At 37.5% G+C, this 15,714-nt stretch overlaps 1 protein-coding gene across 42 annotated transcripts in view; it reads left to right on the top strand.

Annotated features, from left to right (window-relative positions):
- Nucleotides 1-15,061, top strand: part of MAP2 (microtubule associated protein 2) — a 281,261-nt gene extending 266,200 nt beyond the window's left edge. For 27 of the 42 annotated variants that reach the window (XM_019446158.2, XM_019446150.2, XM_019446161.2 and 24 more), the window contains 4 exons: nt 4,520-4,612; nt 6,582-6,663; nt 10,787-10,899; nt 11,132-15,061. In XM_019446158.2, the coding sequence (XP_019301703.2) occupies nt 4,520-4,612; nt 6,582-6,663; nt 10,787-10,899; nt 11,132-11,347 (504 nt within the window). In that variant the 3' untranslated portion in view covers nt 11,348-15,061. The remainder of the gene's footprint in view (nt 1-4,519; nt 4,613-6,581; nt 6,664-10,786; nt 10,900-11,131) is intronic. The other 15 variants (XM_019446167.2, XM_053905406.1, XM_053905411.1 and 12 more) reach the window with 1 other exon arrangement.
- The last annotated feature ends 653 nt before the right edge of the window (nt 15,062-15,714 follow it).

The following is a 15,714-nucleotide window of genomic DNA, read 5'->3' as shown; positions in this document are numbered from 1 at the left end:
TCTATATGCATTTTAATCTGAGTACATGGTTGTTAACAAAAGAGTCTTTGTAAAACATCATCTGTTCCAGAGAACTTTTATTCTTCAGAAATATCTGAGGTTGTCATTTTTTTAAGTGTTTATTTCTTTATTTTGAGAGGCGGGAGAGGCAGAGAGAGAGGGAGAGAGAGAGAGAGTCACAGCAGGCTCCATGGTCAGCACAGAGCTCCACACGAGGCTCAAACTCATGAGATCATGACCTGAGCCGAAACTGAGTCCAATGCTTAACTGACTGAGTCACCCAGGAGCCCCTTTTGTTTTAATACATGATACTGCAGGACCCTAAATAGGCTCAATAAATAGTTTTCATTAAAATTGAATGCTATAAAATGGGAAATACTTTTGAGAGAGAGAGAGGGAGAGAAAGTGTTTTTCTAATGCAAGGCCAAGGAAAGGCTTTATTTTTAAGCACTCCTGAGAAATCATGTAAAGCCAAGGGAAAAGCTTAATCTCCTGGAAAGTTGAAGGGAAATCAGTTGAGTGTCACTGGCCACTACCTGTTCAAAAGAAAAAAAAAAGTATTCTTTCTAAGACAACGTTAGATGGAGGAATAAAGAAGTGATACAGCAATTAAGGACCATACCTAGCTAGAGGTTGTCTGTAGAGCCTAGCACTATCATGTAGGAGAGCCAAGAAGAGAATCCAAACTTTTGAACTCCCAGCTAATCTCCATATCTTGCTATCTTGAGCTGGATGTGGATCTTTTGATAAAGAAACCAGCATCAGAGTGTGTCAAATTTTAAAAAAAGATCAAAACACCCATGCTTAAGAAATTCAAGTTGACATGGTGATTAATGCCTCTGGTTTATAAATCGTTTTACTAAAAACCATAAGCCAGGATTATATTTTCTTTCATTTTACACGTTTTGTATTTCCAACGAGGCTCCGGTAAAAAGAAATTTGTTCTTGCCTTCAGACATATCCTACGTTTTGTCTTCTGGTCCTTTCTTAAAGCAACCTCATTTGGGGAGAAAAAGAAGTGTGTTTCTCTAAAGGAGCATTCAAACTTCCATGCAGAGAAAGTACAGTGGCATATCATTTCAACTGAACCATCATTATAAAATCCAACTAGAGTCGCACCAGGAATATCCAGAAAGTCACTACACTGGTCTTCCCTAATGTGGTGGAGGAGGACAGAATTAGTAAAAAGTAAAATAAGATAATTCTGATTAATTATTCAATTACATTAGTCTATTCTTTTTAACTCTTTCTTATATGACTCTTATGTAAATGAAAAGTCAACAGTGAATGCAAGCAAGTCGCCAACCTTTGTTCCTGAGACTGAAATCCTTTTTTGCCAGCCTCCCTTGAGAGGGACTGATGGGCTGATCCTTGAAGAATGACGAGTTCCAGACTCAACTTGGAATGAGGCATTCTAGCGAGAGATAACATAAAGAAAGCATGGGAATAAACTTCAAAATGTAAACAAGGGCCTTAAAGTATGGAATGCAACACTGTCTGGCCAAAATGTAAAATTTTGAGAAGCAGGCTCAAAAATAAGAATTTGGAGAACCTGATGGCCTACCTAAGAATTTTTGATGCATCTAATAGAAAATAGACTTTGGGAGAATTTTGAGTAAGGCAGAGCTTTAGGAAGATGATTCAGTTAATTGAAATAATACATTTCCCTTCCACTATAAAGTACACAGAAGGAAAGATTGCTACTCTTTCAAATGACTCCATTTTGCATTAATAGTGCAGGTAAAAATTTTGACTGAAAGAAATTGACAAAAAAGATAAAATGTGCTTTAGAGTTAACCTTGTATAATGATTATTCAAATATTTTTTCCTCCATATCATGAATATAGAAAATTAGTTCATCAAATAGAAGTTTGTTATATTTTTTCTAGACCATCTCTGAAATGTCAAAATAATTTTCCCTTGATATATAGGAAAACAAAAGCTCGATGGAAATTCCTTACCCAAAAAAGTCATTTTTATTTAGACCCATCCATAGAGCACAGAGAGTTAAAATTTGAGTCTCTGATTTAGAAAAAGAGCACGAATCTGGAATAAAGCTTTCTCCTTCACAGCAGCTATCTATTTTTCTATTTTGTGGAATGATTTCCGAGGACTGCTGATATTTGTGGAATTAACTCCCTAAGGTGTTAATTATTTGTAAATGATCCCAGAGTTCTTTGCCATGAAGTATTTTGTGGTTTTGTTAAAGCATAAATGTGCATCACATGGACTAGGTGGGTGCAAGTTGTCAAGCTAGAGCATAACTTTACTGAGCATCAAGCATCTAGTGGCCAAAGTGATTTTGTTTCTGTCTATTCAACCATCAAGCAAAATGGTGAATGTCATATTCTGCCTTATTTGTTTAGCAAAAACAATATACTCTGAAGCTATTACAAATATGGAAATATGTAAAGAACATGCCATTAATGCATGTCAAAGGTCTGCTTCATCTTAAGAATTGAAAAGACATAGGTTGGGAAAGTCTACCGTCAAAAAAGACCCCTGGTTGTTTCACTAGAAAATCTATGATTCTGTAGAAAATCTGAGGAAAATCGACAGAAGTCAGCCTTTAAGTTTTAGGATTTTAAGATTTAAAGTGTCTTTAAATAATGCTAGCAATGTGCCCCCTTTAGGTTTGAATCATTTGTTTTAGAAATCATAAAAATTGCCGGTTGATTAAATGTTAGAGTCAAACAGATTCATGCAACTAAAATTGGAATTTCCATTTTTGCAACAAGTGAATCAGATTTAACATTTGGCTTTGATCACTTGGTAATGAGTCACTTGATTTGTATTCTAATGATCTCTAAATTAAAATTTGCAAATGGAATATGAGACCCTGTACATCCACAAGGATTAGGAAAAATGGCTTAGATGAATTCTGTTTCATTGACAAAATAGATACTCATGGAGGATAATTAAAAATATTATTATTTGAAATAATAAAATGATTTGCTTTCTACAAATAATTTATCTGTGAGGCTTGAGGTGTAATGGCCCTTGTTGACAAAGTTATTTGTGTCTCCATTTTATGTGAAATTCCTAGCATACAACTACACTTATTGTTAGATACAGACTCAGTGATATTACCCCCTTCTTTTTAAATTGGAATTTTTATCATGCCTTAAAGTGTGGCCCAGTCATCATGTTTTCTGAATTCAGATTTTGGCAAGAGGCCCTTTCCTTGGGCAGCCGATGAGAGCTGTCAATGATATTTCCCTGTAAGGGACAAGCTCTCTTGTCAGTGGTAGGCAGGCACTGCAATTTAAGCTTTGTCTAGTTAAAAATAGTCAGGACTCAATGTCAACTTGAATTTTTTACTCTGTTTTGCAAATACCAAGAGATGTGATACCACTCTTGGAGAGGGCTGTATATCTAGGATATATTTATTTAGCTTTTTATAATAAGAGGACAAACTGTCCCCTAAAGCATTGAAAACATAATTTCTCTTTAGCTATTAAAGGGATACCGGCAGAGTAGTAGAAGTAGCCAAAGTAAAATCAAAGAAACAAACAACAAAAATAAACCTTTCTTTCCCTGCTTACGTTATTCATGTGCCCTCCAAAACATGCAAAATTTAAGACACACGAAAGAAGTCACAAGAGCTATTACTTTACACATTACATTACACTAGAGTAATATCTGTCCAGATCTAGATTTGCTATTGTCCTTAAGATGAATACTGAACTTTCTGAAAATAGAAATAAAACGCCTAGCCTCAAACCTTTTGGACCTAATGAAGGCCTGGACTACCTTTACATGACCTAGTATAAGTCAGCTAACTAATGGTCCTTGTTTTGCTTCCTTCTAAAAATGGAAAGAATGCTTCCACACCAATCATCCAAGGTTTATGGCTGTTTATGAGCAGCTGTCAGAGAGAGGCCTCTCAGAAGACCACTGAACCAAACCTGCAAGGCAGTAGTGAAGCCTTTTCAGCAGAGGAGGCCCTGAGCCTCCTTGTTGACCCCCTTGGGAAAGCAAGGGTTCTTCCACTGGATGCATAAGAACCCTCATCAATGGCATTCAGCCCAACCAGTCATGAACCTCACCTGTGCTATGTCAACCAATAAAAAGTCAAATGTACCAGGTAATTTATAATTACAATGGCTGATACTGTAGGATTTAAGGGGATAGGGCATCTACTACACTGAATTATGCTATTGGGCCTTTCATAGAGTAGACCTGAGTCCCAGCATTGTCCACAGTATCAGGAGCCTCCCCATCACAGATGACCCAATTTTTATTTTTCTATTCTTCTCATCATTTCCAGATTACACCTGCCTACAACTTGGATATCTAAAGTTCTTGAGCATTTGGCCCTTGGGGATTCAGGAGAATAGCGGTTCATATTTATATGATAGATCTATTCTTCAGTTCCAGTGTTAGGTTTTTTTTCTCTTAAATGATTATGTAGGTGGAAGGAAGTTTGGAGCCTCCTTGGCACTGATCCATTCTGGCTCCCTATACCCAGCATACTGAAAGAAAAATGCACGGTGAAGTTACCTCCAATTCCTTTTAGGTTAGGATTTTAAACAAGAAGATCGATTTTAGCAAGGTTCAGTCCAGATGTGGTTCCAAGGATAACATCAAACATTCTGCTGGGGGCGGAAATGTAAGTAGAAGCTTCTATTAGAAAGCTGTCCTGATTGTGTGGAGCCATCTGCACAGCCAGCACACTGTCTCTTTTCCTGCCTTCCTCACAATACACACCCCCCTTCTTGTTGCTGCTCCACGTGTGCCCTGGTCGGGGAGCTGGTCACCCTTGCATTTTTGCTGGTGGACTTCCCATCCTTCCCTGTAAGGTCATCAACAAATTTCTTTCTTTGAATTGAGGAATAAAACCTTAATGGACTGCACAGTGGTTTTCAGGGGGATGGCAAACCCACCTCACTTGCCAATTTTGTTTGCTGGCCTTTGGCTTCAAGGTATTTCCTCATGCTGTCTCTACTCCCCAACAGAAGTCAGCTGGGCACACACACATTTATAGTTCCATTTAAATTACTCTTGAAGCAAAGGCTGATACACTTGAAAGTACCTAAAGTGTATTATGACAGTCTTTTGTCCATCGCTATTCATGAGAGTTAGGATATCATTTGCAATAATGCAAAACTAATGAAGCACAGTTCATGTGCCATTCAAAGTCCCAATATAAATTTCGTCTTGACGGGATTTTGTTTTCTGTGCCTTGAATTGAGTGGAAATAATGTCCTTTGAGAGGAAGGGAAAGATGAATCCATGTTTCTAAAATGTAGTTGAGGCAGAGGCAAACCCAAGGTATAGTCAGCATGATTCTTCACAAAATAAGAATAATAAAAGAGGTGAGCCAGGCTGACTATCTGTTCTACAGATCCTGTCACCTAAAACTTCAGAACCTGGCCATCTGTGACTTAAGTAATTTACAGTGTAAAGTCCAGATTTCTCACCTGTTTAATAACTCTTGGCTCCTTGCTCCTCAGCTGGGCAGAGATGGAGTCAAGCAGTGAAAGGGGACAAACAACTGCCTTCTACCAGGAGCTGTCACCTCTTGCTTGAACTAGTCCCACTGAGCATGAAAATGTCACTGTCATAGGAAGTCTATAACAAGGTTTGCTGGGCTCCTTTAAGGGTGCTGGGCTAAGCCTCAGGATCAGTATTTACATTGGCACGCTGCCCTCCTCCCTGTGTCCTGACTGTAAGTGCAAACCATGTGATACTTTCACAGAAACAGTCTCGGTCCTGGGAAATAACTGGAGGGTATCAAAGGGTGACCCCTATCCTCTACTGCAGGGCCTGCTGGTCCAAACAGCTAAGTGGCAAAGGATAAATGAGATAACTAACCATCTTAAAGAAATTGGGGGAGCTTCCAACCTCCAAAACAATAGTCTTAAACTTTCCTCTAGAGAAGAATCACTTGTTCAAATATGCAGATTCCATGGCCTCATTTCCACAGTGTCCAATTCAGTAATCCCATGTACATCTAATGCAAATGGACAACAGCCCACATTTGGAAAAGCACTGTTTCTAACACGGGGAGAGGAAATAATTTCAATAAAATACAAGAAAAAATGTTGATACCATCTTATAATTTGGTGTATGAGAAAAATTCCATTAGCCAAGACATGACAATAGTATTCTAGAAAAGCATGGTTGCAGCTTTCTTCTTGTATCTTAAAGCAGTGGTGGTCTTCTTATATCTATGAGCAATGGTGGTCACTTTTATGTAAAAGTCACTTTTAAAAAAAAATAATTCATCTCTTCACTTGGCTTTTTGCTTATGGGAAGGTTTAACACCGTGTGGTTTCATTCTCTGAGTGGAAGCTTGCCCTATTAATCCAGGTGTTGCTATCCTCTTGTGGCATGATCTGTTTTCTACTAATAAAATCTTCTATTCTAGGATTTTCTTTCACTTTAGTCCTTCTCCCCAACCAAACGTGGGAGGATATTGGGAGGTTATGTTTTCCTGTGTGTGTGTATGTACTTCAGTTTGGGTTTCTGTGTTGCTAGGTGTTGTGAGCTTGGATATGTTTGTGGGTTTTGCATATGAGCTTGGGAGCTTGTCTATGTCCCAACCATTTTAAGCATATTTTATGTGGCTCATACAGGTACAGATTGTTACCAAGAAGATAGACCTAAGCCATGTGACATCCAAATGTGGCTCTCTGAAGAACATCCGCCACAGGCCAGGTAAATAAATTCTTCTTAGTAGTTAGAAAAATATTAAATTGTGTTTAAGAAATTGACAAGCAAAATTTTGTTATGAAATATCTAATTGGAAAAATGTCTCAAAATCCTGAAAATGCATGCTTTTATTAATAGAAACTTAAGCTAGAAACTTCAAGCCATCTTCATTTGGACAGATAAACTTCAATATCACAAAGAGGCCACATATCATAGGACAAGTTCAAAATCAAAAGATATATAAAATGCATTTATCTCTACGTTCTCAACCTGCACACTGGAGTTCTTTTAAAATATATAGTCCATAAAATACCTTGGGCCATGTATTCATACATAATTACATGAGCTGAAATTAGCATTTCCAAAGATTTTTCATGAAAACGTTTTTTCTACATTATGTGAAATAGGGTTTATGCTTAAGCAAAGCTGATGAAATGTGTTTATCTGCTGAATTTCTCAGATCCTATAGTAGGTCAATAAGCATTACGAACCCTCAGCAGAATGCAGTGCTTAATGGATCCATTGCTTGATGCAGTGCTTATCCCAATTTATTTAACCATTGGCCTCCTGTTTTTCTAGAATATCCTATGGGACTAGTGGTCTAAAGTAGAATTTATATTCATACTTGCTGGGAATTATTTCATCTTTAAAATGTAAATCTAACATATTATGAGTCATTTTTTATTCTGAGTATCATTATCACAGATTTTTATTAAATTCTACCTGCATGCCTATGTAAATAGTGGACAACTGTCAAATTTATAATTTTCTTAAGAATGTTTTGACACAGTATATACCATTGAATTATAGAAGGACACGATGTTAGTATGCCTGATAACTTAATTAAACCAAGTAATAGGTTATTACCATTCATTATCTCAAATGTTATCAGAAATGAGGGATAAGAACTGTGAGCCCCAGGGCACCTGGGTAGCTCAGTTGGTTAAGCACCGACTCTTGATCTCAGCTCAGATCTTGATCACAGGGTCATGAGTTCAAGCCCTGCATTGGGCTCCACGCTGAGCTTGAAGCCTATTTAAAAAGAAAAAGAGCAACGACAACAACAATTGAGTCCAATAAGATTTGTGACCCAGAGAAGATTATTAGCAGTGTACTAATTGAAAATTAGTTGAAAATCAAATGTAGATAGGATAAGTTTCAAAATGAATAAATGCATTGGAAACATGTCTAGGGGTCAGGCTTCACTTTGAGAAGGTGTGTTCATAAAGTAAATCAAGGAGTTAGAAAATACATATATGGAATCTCTGTTGGTTCACGATCCTCTTGGGAGCTTCCCTGGTATAATCTGAAATTGGCCCCTGTACTCAGAAGGCAGGAAGAAACTGAAGAAAGAGGCAGGCCACTCCAGGTTGGCAGTGGAAATTTTAATAAGGAAAGGGAATTTACATATGACGTTTGTCTTGGGTAGCAGCAAGGTGGATCCCAACACCTACTTGCCAAATCTTAGAAGCTTATAAAGAGGCCTTAACTGGGTTTAGTCATGTTTACAGTGTAGCTGTCAACACCACATCGTTATCACAGAGCTATGTCCTTCGAGCAGCCTCTGGAAGCAGGAAAGGCAAGCAGAACCCACATTCCCAGGACAGGGTAGGGAACGAGAAGTCTCTAAGTGCCCGGGTCCAGCTCTCAGGTCAATCAGTGGTCATGTCTTTTTGTAGATTATCCCCAATAATGTCCAATACTAATTTCAGAACTGTTACCCTGGAATTAGCTTCTCTTTCATTCCTGAGGCAGCAGGGACATGGTGTCATACTGCATATCGTCACAATTCTGTCTGTACCTCAAGCTTACAAACACTTAGTTGACTCTACTCCTGTGTCAACATAACAAGTATTTGGCCATACCACCTATTTTCTTCCAGAATTCAAAATAAAATTTTGAATTCTTTATTTTAGACAGTAAGTATTCCATTAGCCAAATTCAACCAGACTCTTGATGCACAGAAAAATGTTACACAGTTAAGGAAATAGTCTATGTAAGATTTATTGGTCATAAAAGACTATTGTCATAGACTCCCACCTATTTCTAAATCTGGATCTTACTTTTCTAAGAACTGCAGCAGATGACTAAATTCATAAAGAAGTGTTAACACTATGATCCTTGACAACAGCAAGCTTTTCACAAAGTTACTTTGGAATGTGGAATATGTACAGAGAAAATAAAGGCAACAACTCAATACCTGGAAGCTCAACTTTAGGATGTATGAGGCCTGATAAAGATTATAGTCCTTCACAATCACTGCTCCTGGTGGGTGCCAGGATTCTTCAGGACCAAGGGGATAGATCCATGAATTCAAATGGGCTTCTCTAATAGTTATATAAAAGTTTCTAGTAGGATTTTCACAAAAACAGACTTCTCAAGCTTCCTTTCCTGAATATATTTGGGGTCAGCCTTACTTTTTTTTTTCTGTCGTAAAATAGAATTCAACAAAAATTTTAACACAGTTATGTTGACACAACATAGAATCATAAAAGAGAGCTTGAAAAGGCCACTTCCATTAAAGGCTACCAAAAAATAATAGAAAAGGTCCCAAGAAAGTGGATCTCATCTAGAGAATTCAACATCCTCTATGCTCTAATCAAGATAAGTATGTTTTATAAATCACACTAATCCCATCACAACTAACAAGTGAGACCCACATGGCCAGGTGAAATGTTGGAAGAATAAAGTTTATTGCAATAATACATATTTTGAGGGAGGGACAACTACATGTCTCCTGTAAGCATGAGCTAAATAACATCATGCACATCCTATACCTTCAGAAGAATGAATGGATATATCTTCAAAATGTAATCTAATCACACCATTTAATTTCAAGGGGCACTTTCCCAGGTAGTTGGGTGTCATTGTAAATGTCCAGGTATCATATGAGAAAAATACTGCAAGGTCTAAGTCTGTGAAGACTTAACAGACCTTTCTTTGCTGACCTTGAGAGATAAATAAGCGTCAAGAGTCCAAAATTGAAAAAGCTTTTCCATGTTTCTCCCAAGTCAAAATCCTAAGACAGATGCAATAGTAGTAGAGGATCATGTCATTTACCACTGGCCTTTCAAAGAAATGCACACAGCCAAAACCAAATTGCTAATCAAAGTGAAAGCAAATCTTAGGTGGAGAGGTAAAGGAGTCTAATTCAAACTAAAGGACAATGGATACCAACTGGGCTTGAACTCCTTGCATTTGCAAGATGGAAAAGGCATGCAGAGATAGGGGCATCACTCTAAAAGGTGGCATGTTGGCACTCTCATCTATCAGTAGATCCTCAAATTTAAGACTAGCATTTAGGGAAATGGCATGGTCCAAACTGTATCCCCGTTATCAGATCAAAATGAGTGTAAGATTGGTCCTATGGCATCTGTGTAAGAATGGGATCTCTTAATGTTCTCCTCCTATTACTCCATCTGCTAATGATAATGGGACACTCTCAAAACTCTCTAGTTATAAACCACTTAGTTTCCAGCTCGAATTTCATCAGTCAAGCTCTCAGTGTTGAAATTTTACAAATGAATATATGACCCATATGTGCACCATTCCTAACCTATAGTTTTTTGGAAACGTGACCTATTACCATGAAGAACATTAAAGAAGATCTTCATTTCAATTTAATTTGCACCCTTAAGGATAAGAGATTGGATGTTCCATGTTTTAGAAAGGGTGAAAGGAGATATTTTCATTGTGTTATTTTTAGAGTTTTTGTTGTATAGATAGGGAAATGCCCCTCGTATATTTTAGGTTAGACATAGGTAGATTACTAAGAAGAATTTATTAGTTGAAAAGTAAAGAGCAGAGGGGATAAGTTTCAAAATAGATAAGTGCATTGGAAACTTACCTAGAAATCAGCCTTCACTTTGGCTTAGAGGAAAAAGATGTTAATATGTAGAGCACGCCATATAATGGTACAAAATAAAGATGTCATTACCTTGGGTGGTATGGGAATAATGGTATGGACTAGAATTCTAAAAAAATCCCCATCACATCCGTGGTCAAAAGAATAGTAAATGAAGTTTGTGCTTTGTGGTGGTCTATCTACTGAAATCGTTTTAGGGAAATAGTCACCATAAATAGAAGATGTCATGGTAGCAAGGCATTTAAAAGCTTTGTCCTCTCACAGGTGGTGGGCGTGTGAAGATTGAGAGTGTAAAACTGGATTTCAAAGAAAAGGCCCAAGCTAAAGTTGGCTCACTCGACAATGCTCACCATGTACCTGGAGGTGGTAATGTCAAGGTAAGAAACAAGGTCGCGAGCCGAGCCTGTCTTATTTTGTTTTGTTTTGTTTTAATCCTTCTGAAATACTCCTTATCAAAATGGGTCCCAGATGGAAGACCTGGGCACAGAGGAAGGAGAGATGGCAGAGCTGAACAGAAGTGACATTGACATCAGCTCTGAGACACGATGGGAGGTCTAGGGGCCATTTAAGATGCTTGAGTTAACAAGGACTAATGTTTGTCTTGAACAGATTGACAGTCAAAAGCTGAACTTCAGAGAGCATGCTAAGGCCCGTGTGGACCACGGAGCTGAGATCATCACGCAGTCCCCAGGCAGATCCAGCGTGGCGTCCCCCCGACGACTCAGCAATGTCTCCTCCTCTGGAAGCATCAACCTGCTCGAATCCCCTCAGCTTGCCACTTTGGCCGAGGATGTCACTGCTGCACTCGCTAAGCAGGGCTTGTGAATATTTCTCATTTAGCGTTGAAGTAATAATATTTAGGCATGAGCTCTTGGCAGGCGTGGGCTCTGAGCAGGTGTTATATTCATTCTTTACAAACCATAAAATAAATAATCTCATTCCCAAACTGTAGTAATTGTTACAATTTTATAAAAAAACAATGAATAGTATATGCAGAAATTGACTTGATTTCCATTTGCAACAGGAAGACACTGGCTTTACATGAGTACAGTTGGACAATTATTTTTGCTCTGCTCTGTTTTGCATGGAGTATTATTATTTTAAAACTTGCATTTTTACCTTTCATGTGCCTGAAGGCTATCCATACATTCTGAAAGGCCTTGTTGAAATCCAAGCTGCTCATTTCACTATTCTGTTGCTGGGTGAAAAGATAAAAGCTGCCCATTTTAACTTATTACAGGTTAAATTAAATCAAGGAGTCTGATTGCAGGAAGGAAAGAGCATGTAAGAAATAAGTTGTTGTTTTTTTTTTTTTTTAAGTGTTATTTTGTATAAATGGGAAGAAAGATTCAGTTAAGTTATTAACATTTGGGACCTGGATAATTATATCAGAGTATAAGTCAATCCAATAAATTATTTAACTAATTAAAAATAGTTACGAAGCATTTGATCTGTGGTTGAGGAAGTGGTATAAAAGTGCATCTCTTAGGAATGAAGCACTTTCATTAGGATGGGCTCGTGTCTGATTAGAATGTCAGTTGATCAGCTAGATTTGTGTCCACACTACCAGTTTCACACTCCCTTTCCGTCTGTTTGATACAGTATTATAGATATAAATATATATATATTTCTCTGTGGCCATTTGTGATACTTCCTCATATACTTGAATATTATACTTCCTTATTCACAGTATCTGTGTCTCCTGCACCCTTTGGTGTTGCAATTTTAGGTATGTGAAAGTAGATGTTAGCAGGGTTCTTTCCCTACTCAAAAAAAAAAAAAATACATTAAAAAAGAACAAAAAGTTTTAGCATGAAGTTGCTTCCTGTAACAACTCAGAGCTGTAACCCTGTTTTAGTGCCAGATACAAGTCTCTCCCGTGATGCTAGGAAAAATTTTTTTTCTTTGCTTTTACCAACATGGAGTTTGTGGGGGTGGGTCCAGTTATACATTGAAAGGGTTTACAGATTATTGGTTTAAGATTATGGATTTATCTCATTTTGAATTATGGAATAGTTTGGGTTTTATTCCTGTAATCATTCACAAAACAGACTTCTTAGGATTTCTTTCTTTTTTTTTTTTTTTTCCATTTGCTAAAGTTGAAAATCACAGAGGGAGTTTGGGACATGTTGCCCCACTCCTCCAAAAAGTTACTGCTAATTAAATTACCTGATAGAAAACATTTGGCTTTCTTACCCAAAGTAAAGATCCCTTGATCAGAAAGGACAAATACAGTATTTTGAGAAGGTATAGCTACAAAACATTTGAGATACAGATATCTAAATCAGTTTTTTCAGGACTCCCAACATTGCCCTCTGTAAAGGAGCACTATATGACTATTACTTATCAAAAGGTAATGTTGGTCTGGATTAATATTGAATCTAGAAATCACAAATGAATTAATTCCTCTCACAAATCATTCATTTTAGACTTGTGAATAAGCAATTTATAGTCAATGGCCTGAATATGCAATGAGTTACCAGTCTGGGTAGATGCTCTTATGTATTTTATCTCTGTTTTTTCTTGCTCGGGGCTGGTAGGTTGGATATGAACAGTCAAAGGCAAATGGTCTGATAGGTGTTTGATGTCCGTAAGCCAATTCCTGAATATAAAGGAGGAAATGATGAGCATGGATGTAGCAATGAGGAAGTATAGTAGTTTCTAAGAACACAGCCAAGGGATACAAAGACAGAGAGACACAGGTACTGCCATTTTGTGACCACTGGCTATTGCAACCAATGTGACTCCCATCAAAAAAACTCTAGGAGCAAAATCATATCATTCATTCTCAACAAGAAAGCTTTACATAGGCAAACATGTCTGAAAATATAAATCAGTTATTTTATACGGCAGTCAAAAAATTAGAAACTGCTCAGTATGACCATGGATATGTCTATTTTCTGCCTAGTAAGTGCTGTGATGTGGATTTGACCAATCTGAGCATTTTATTCATCAACTTCCCTTGAAATGCACCAGAAAATAATGGAAGAAAGAATAGTTATATGGAGACTTATGGTACTTTCTTACATGTTTGATAGTGTTAGATAGTGATTAAAGTTCTCCAGAAAGAAGTTAACAGTTGATTAGGACAGTCTTAACCCACAAAATAAGCATTTTTTTATCAACCTGGTTTAAATTTTTTGTGAAACTTAAGAATAAGTAATTATGCTGTACATATTAAAATTCCATTTCCTACAAATACTTGCCCCAAATAAAGATTATATAAAGCACTAAGTTTAACTTAGATTTGGCATTAAAACAAATGTTTATTTCAAATCACAGCAAAATTATAATGAATAAATGCCCTTCCTTTGTATGGAAATGTGATTCTTTACAATGTTAACAAAAAGAAACTGATAATTTGTACCAATGGAAGAGGGAAACACACAGGCTAAATGTCTTCTTATGGGAAGAGGGGGTGGAACCTATCTTGCCTTCACTCTCAAGATTAACGACACAAATTAAGCTTTTTGAACACCACTCTTGTGGGGATACCCATACGCTGATCTAGAAATTAAAGCTTCATAGTTCCAATTCTAGATCTACTAATGCCAGTTTCTCTCTGGCTTTAGCCTTTGAGAACCTGTTTAAGGATACATAAGTAATCCAGAGCTGCGAAGAGTTAAAAGGCCAGCTTCTCCAATGAACTCACTCTCTTGGGTCACCTGCAACCAATAATTGGGTACTTCATAATGACACAGGGAAGATCCAAGTTCCTGATGAGTTTCAAAGGCCATGTTCATTTAGGAACCAACTCTCTCTGGATTCTCCTGCTGAGTTCCAGCAGGGTGATAGGCTGAAATCCCACCCACAAGCAAGACACCTGTGTAACACCAACTAGGTTTGGCTAAAGAAGGCTGAAGAGAGAACTCTGTTAAATGGAAGAATCTCCTGATGGTAGCTGGTCTTCTCCACACATTCATATAGTAATACAGCAGGAAATAGAATCATCAGTCAAAATATAACATCATGTCGATATTGTTAAAGAAATCATCTCAATGTGGTTGATTGTGACATTGCTACAATTACACTTTTTCTCCTATTTTTCATGCCACAAAAATGAGGAAAATAAACTATTCATGGTCTAAGTACCCAAAAACAAAAATACATTCATGACTTGGAAAGACAAACTTTAGGCATTCCTTCCAAGATTGATGTGCTAAAATCAACACTGATGTTTGTGTTTTTACACCTAGGATTTTTAGCCTGGGTGTGTAGGTTGAGGCCAAGTCCCTCTGCAGGAAATAGCTTATTTTTAAACTTAGAAAATGTCAATCATGAAAATCTACTTCAACTTTAGCAAAAAGAAAAAAAAATCAACACAAAGTATACTCTGTATGCTGGGATTCCAAGGTTCCAACATGCCGCTACAAATCTCTGGGGGGTTTCTTTCTTCTGATAATTCTAGAGCCTGTTACCATAGAAAGGCATTTCTTCAATGGCTGGTTGTAGTTAGTTCATGTTTTTCAATCAAAATTTGCAAATGTATTTGTTGCTGTATAGTGATTGTTTTGCAAAATAAAATTGCTTGTCACCTAACTTACAGTCTCAGATTGTTTCTTCTCTGGAAAAAAACATTATACACACATGCACACACAGTGCTCAGTTCAATCAAGGAAAAATTATGCTGAGAAGGCTACAATTATCTCCCTAATTCCTACTGTGTACCAGGCTTCATCTACTACTGTATTTAGCAGGATGCTATCTGTTTTAAGTGACAGAAGCACAGATCAAATTGACTTAAGTGACCAACAATTCAAGCCTCAGGCATGGATGGATCCAGGCATTCAAAAGATGTCATTAGGAATCTTTCTTTTTCTAAATCTTAGCTCTGCTTCTTCTGTGTTGGCTTTATTGACCTTTCATGATGGTCACTGGAAGCTCCAGGTTTTACAACCCACTAAAGAAAGCCTCCTTCCCACTAGCATTAGCCAAGGTCCCGGGTCTGAAAATCATTTAAACTTTGGGTCACCTGCGTACTTCTGCTGATTGCCCATGGTTGGGTCACATGATTAACTCTATCCCAGGTGGTTGGGGTAGGAGGAGAGCAAAGGAAGAAGTGGTCTTATCTGGACTACATAAACTAATCGTGAAGAGGAAATGTTCCCTTCTAATTAAATGTTCTGTCCTAAGTAAAGTCGGGTTCTACTGCTAGAAAAAAGAGGAATTGATTCTGTGCAGGTCCTAATGTG

The sequence above is a fragment of the Panthera pardus genome, unplaced genomic scaffold, assembly GCF_024362965.1.
Source record: "Panthera pardus isolate Hobbes unplaced genomic scaffold, ASM2436296v1 HiC_scaffold_10, whole genome shotgun sequence".
NCBI classification, from domain to species: Eukaryota; Metazoa; Chordata; class Mammalia; order Carnivora; family Felidae; genus Panthera; species Panthera pardus.
Note: the sequence above shows the minus strand (reverse complement) of the source record. Positions and strands in the feature narration are given on the sequence as shown.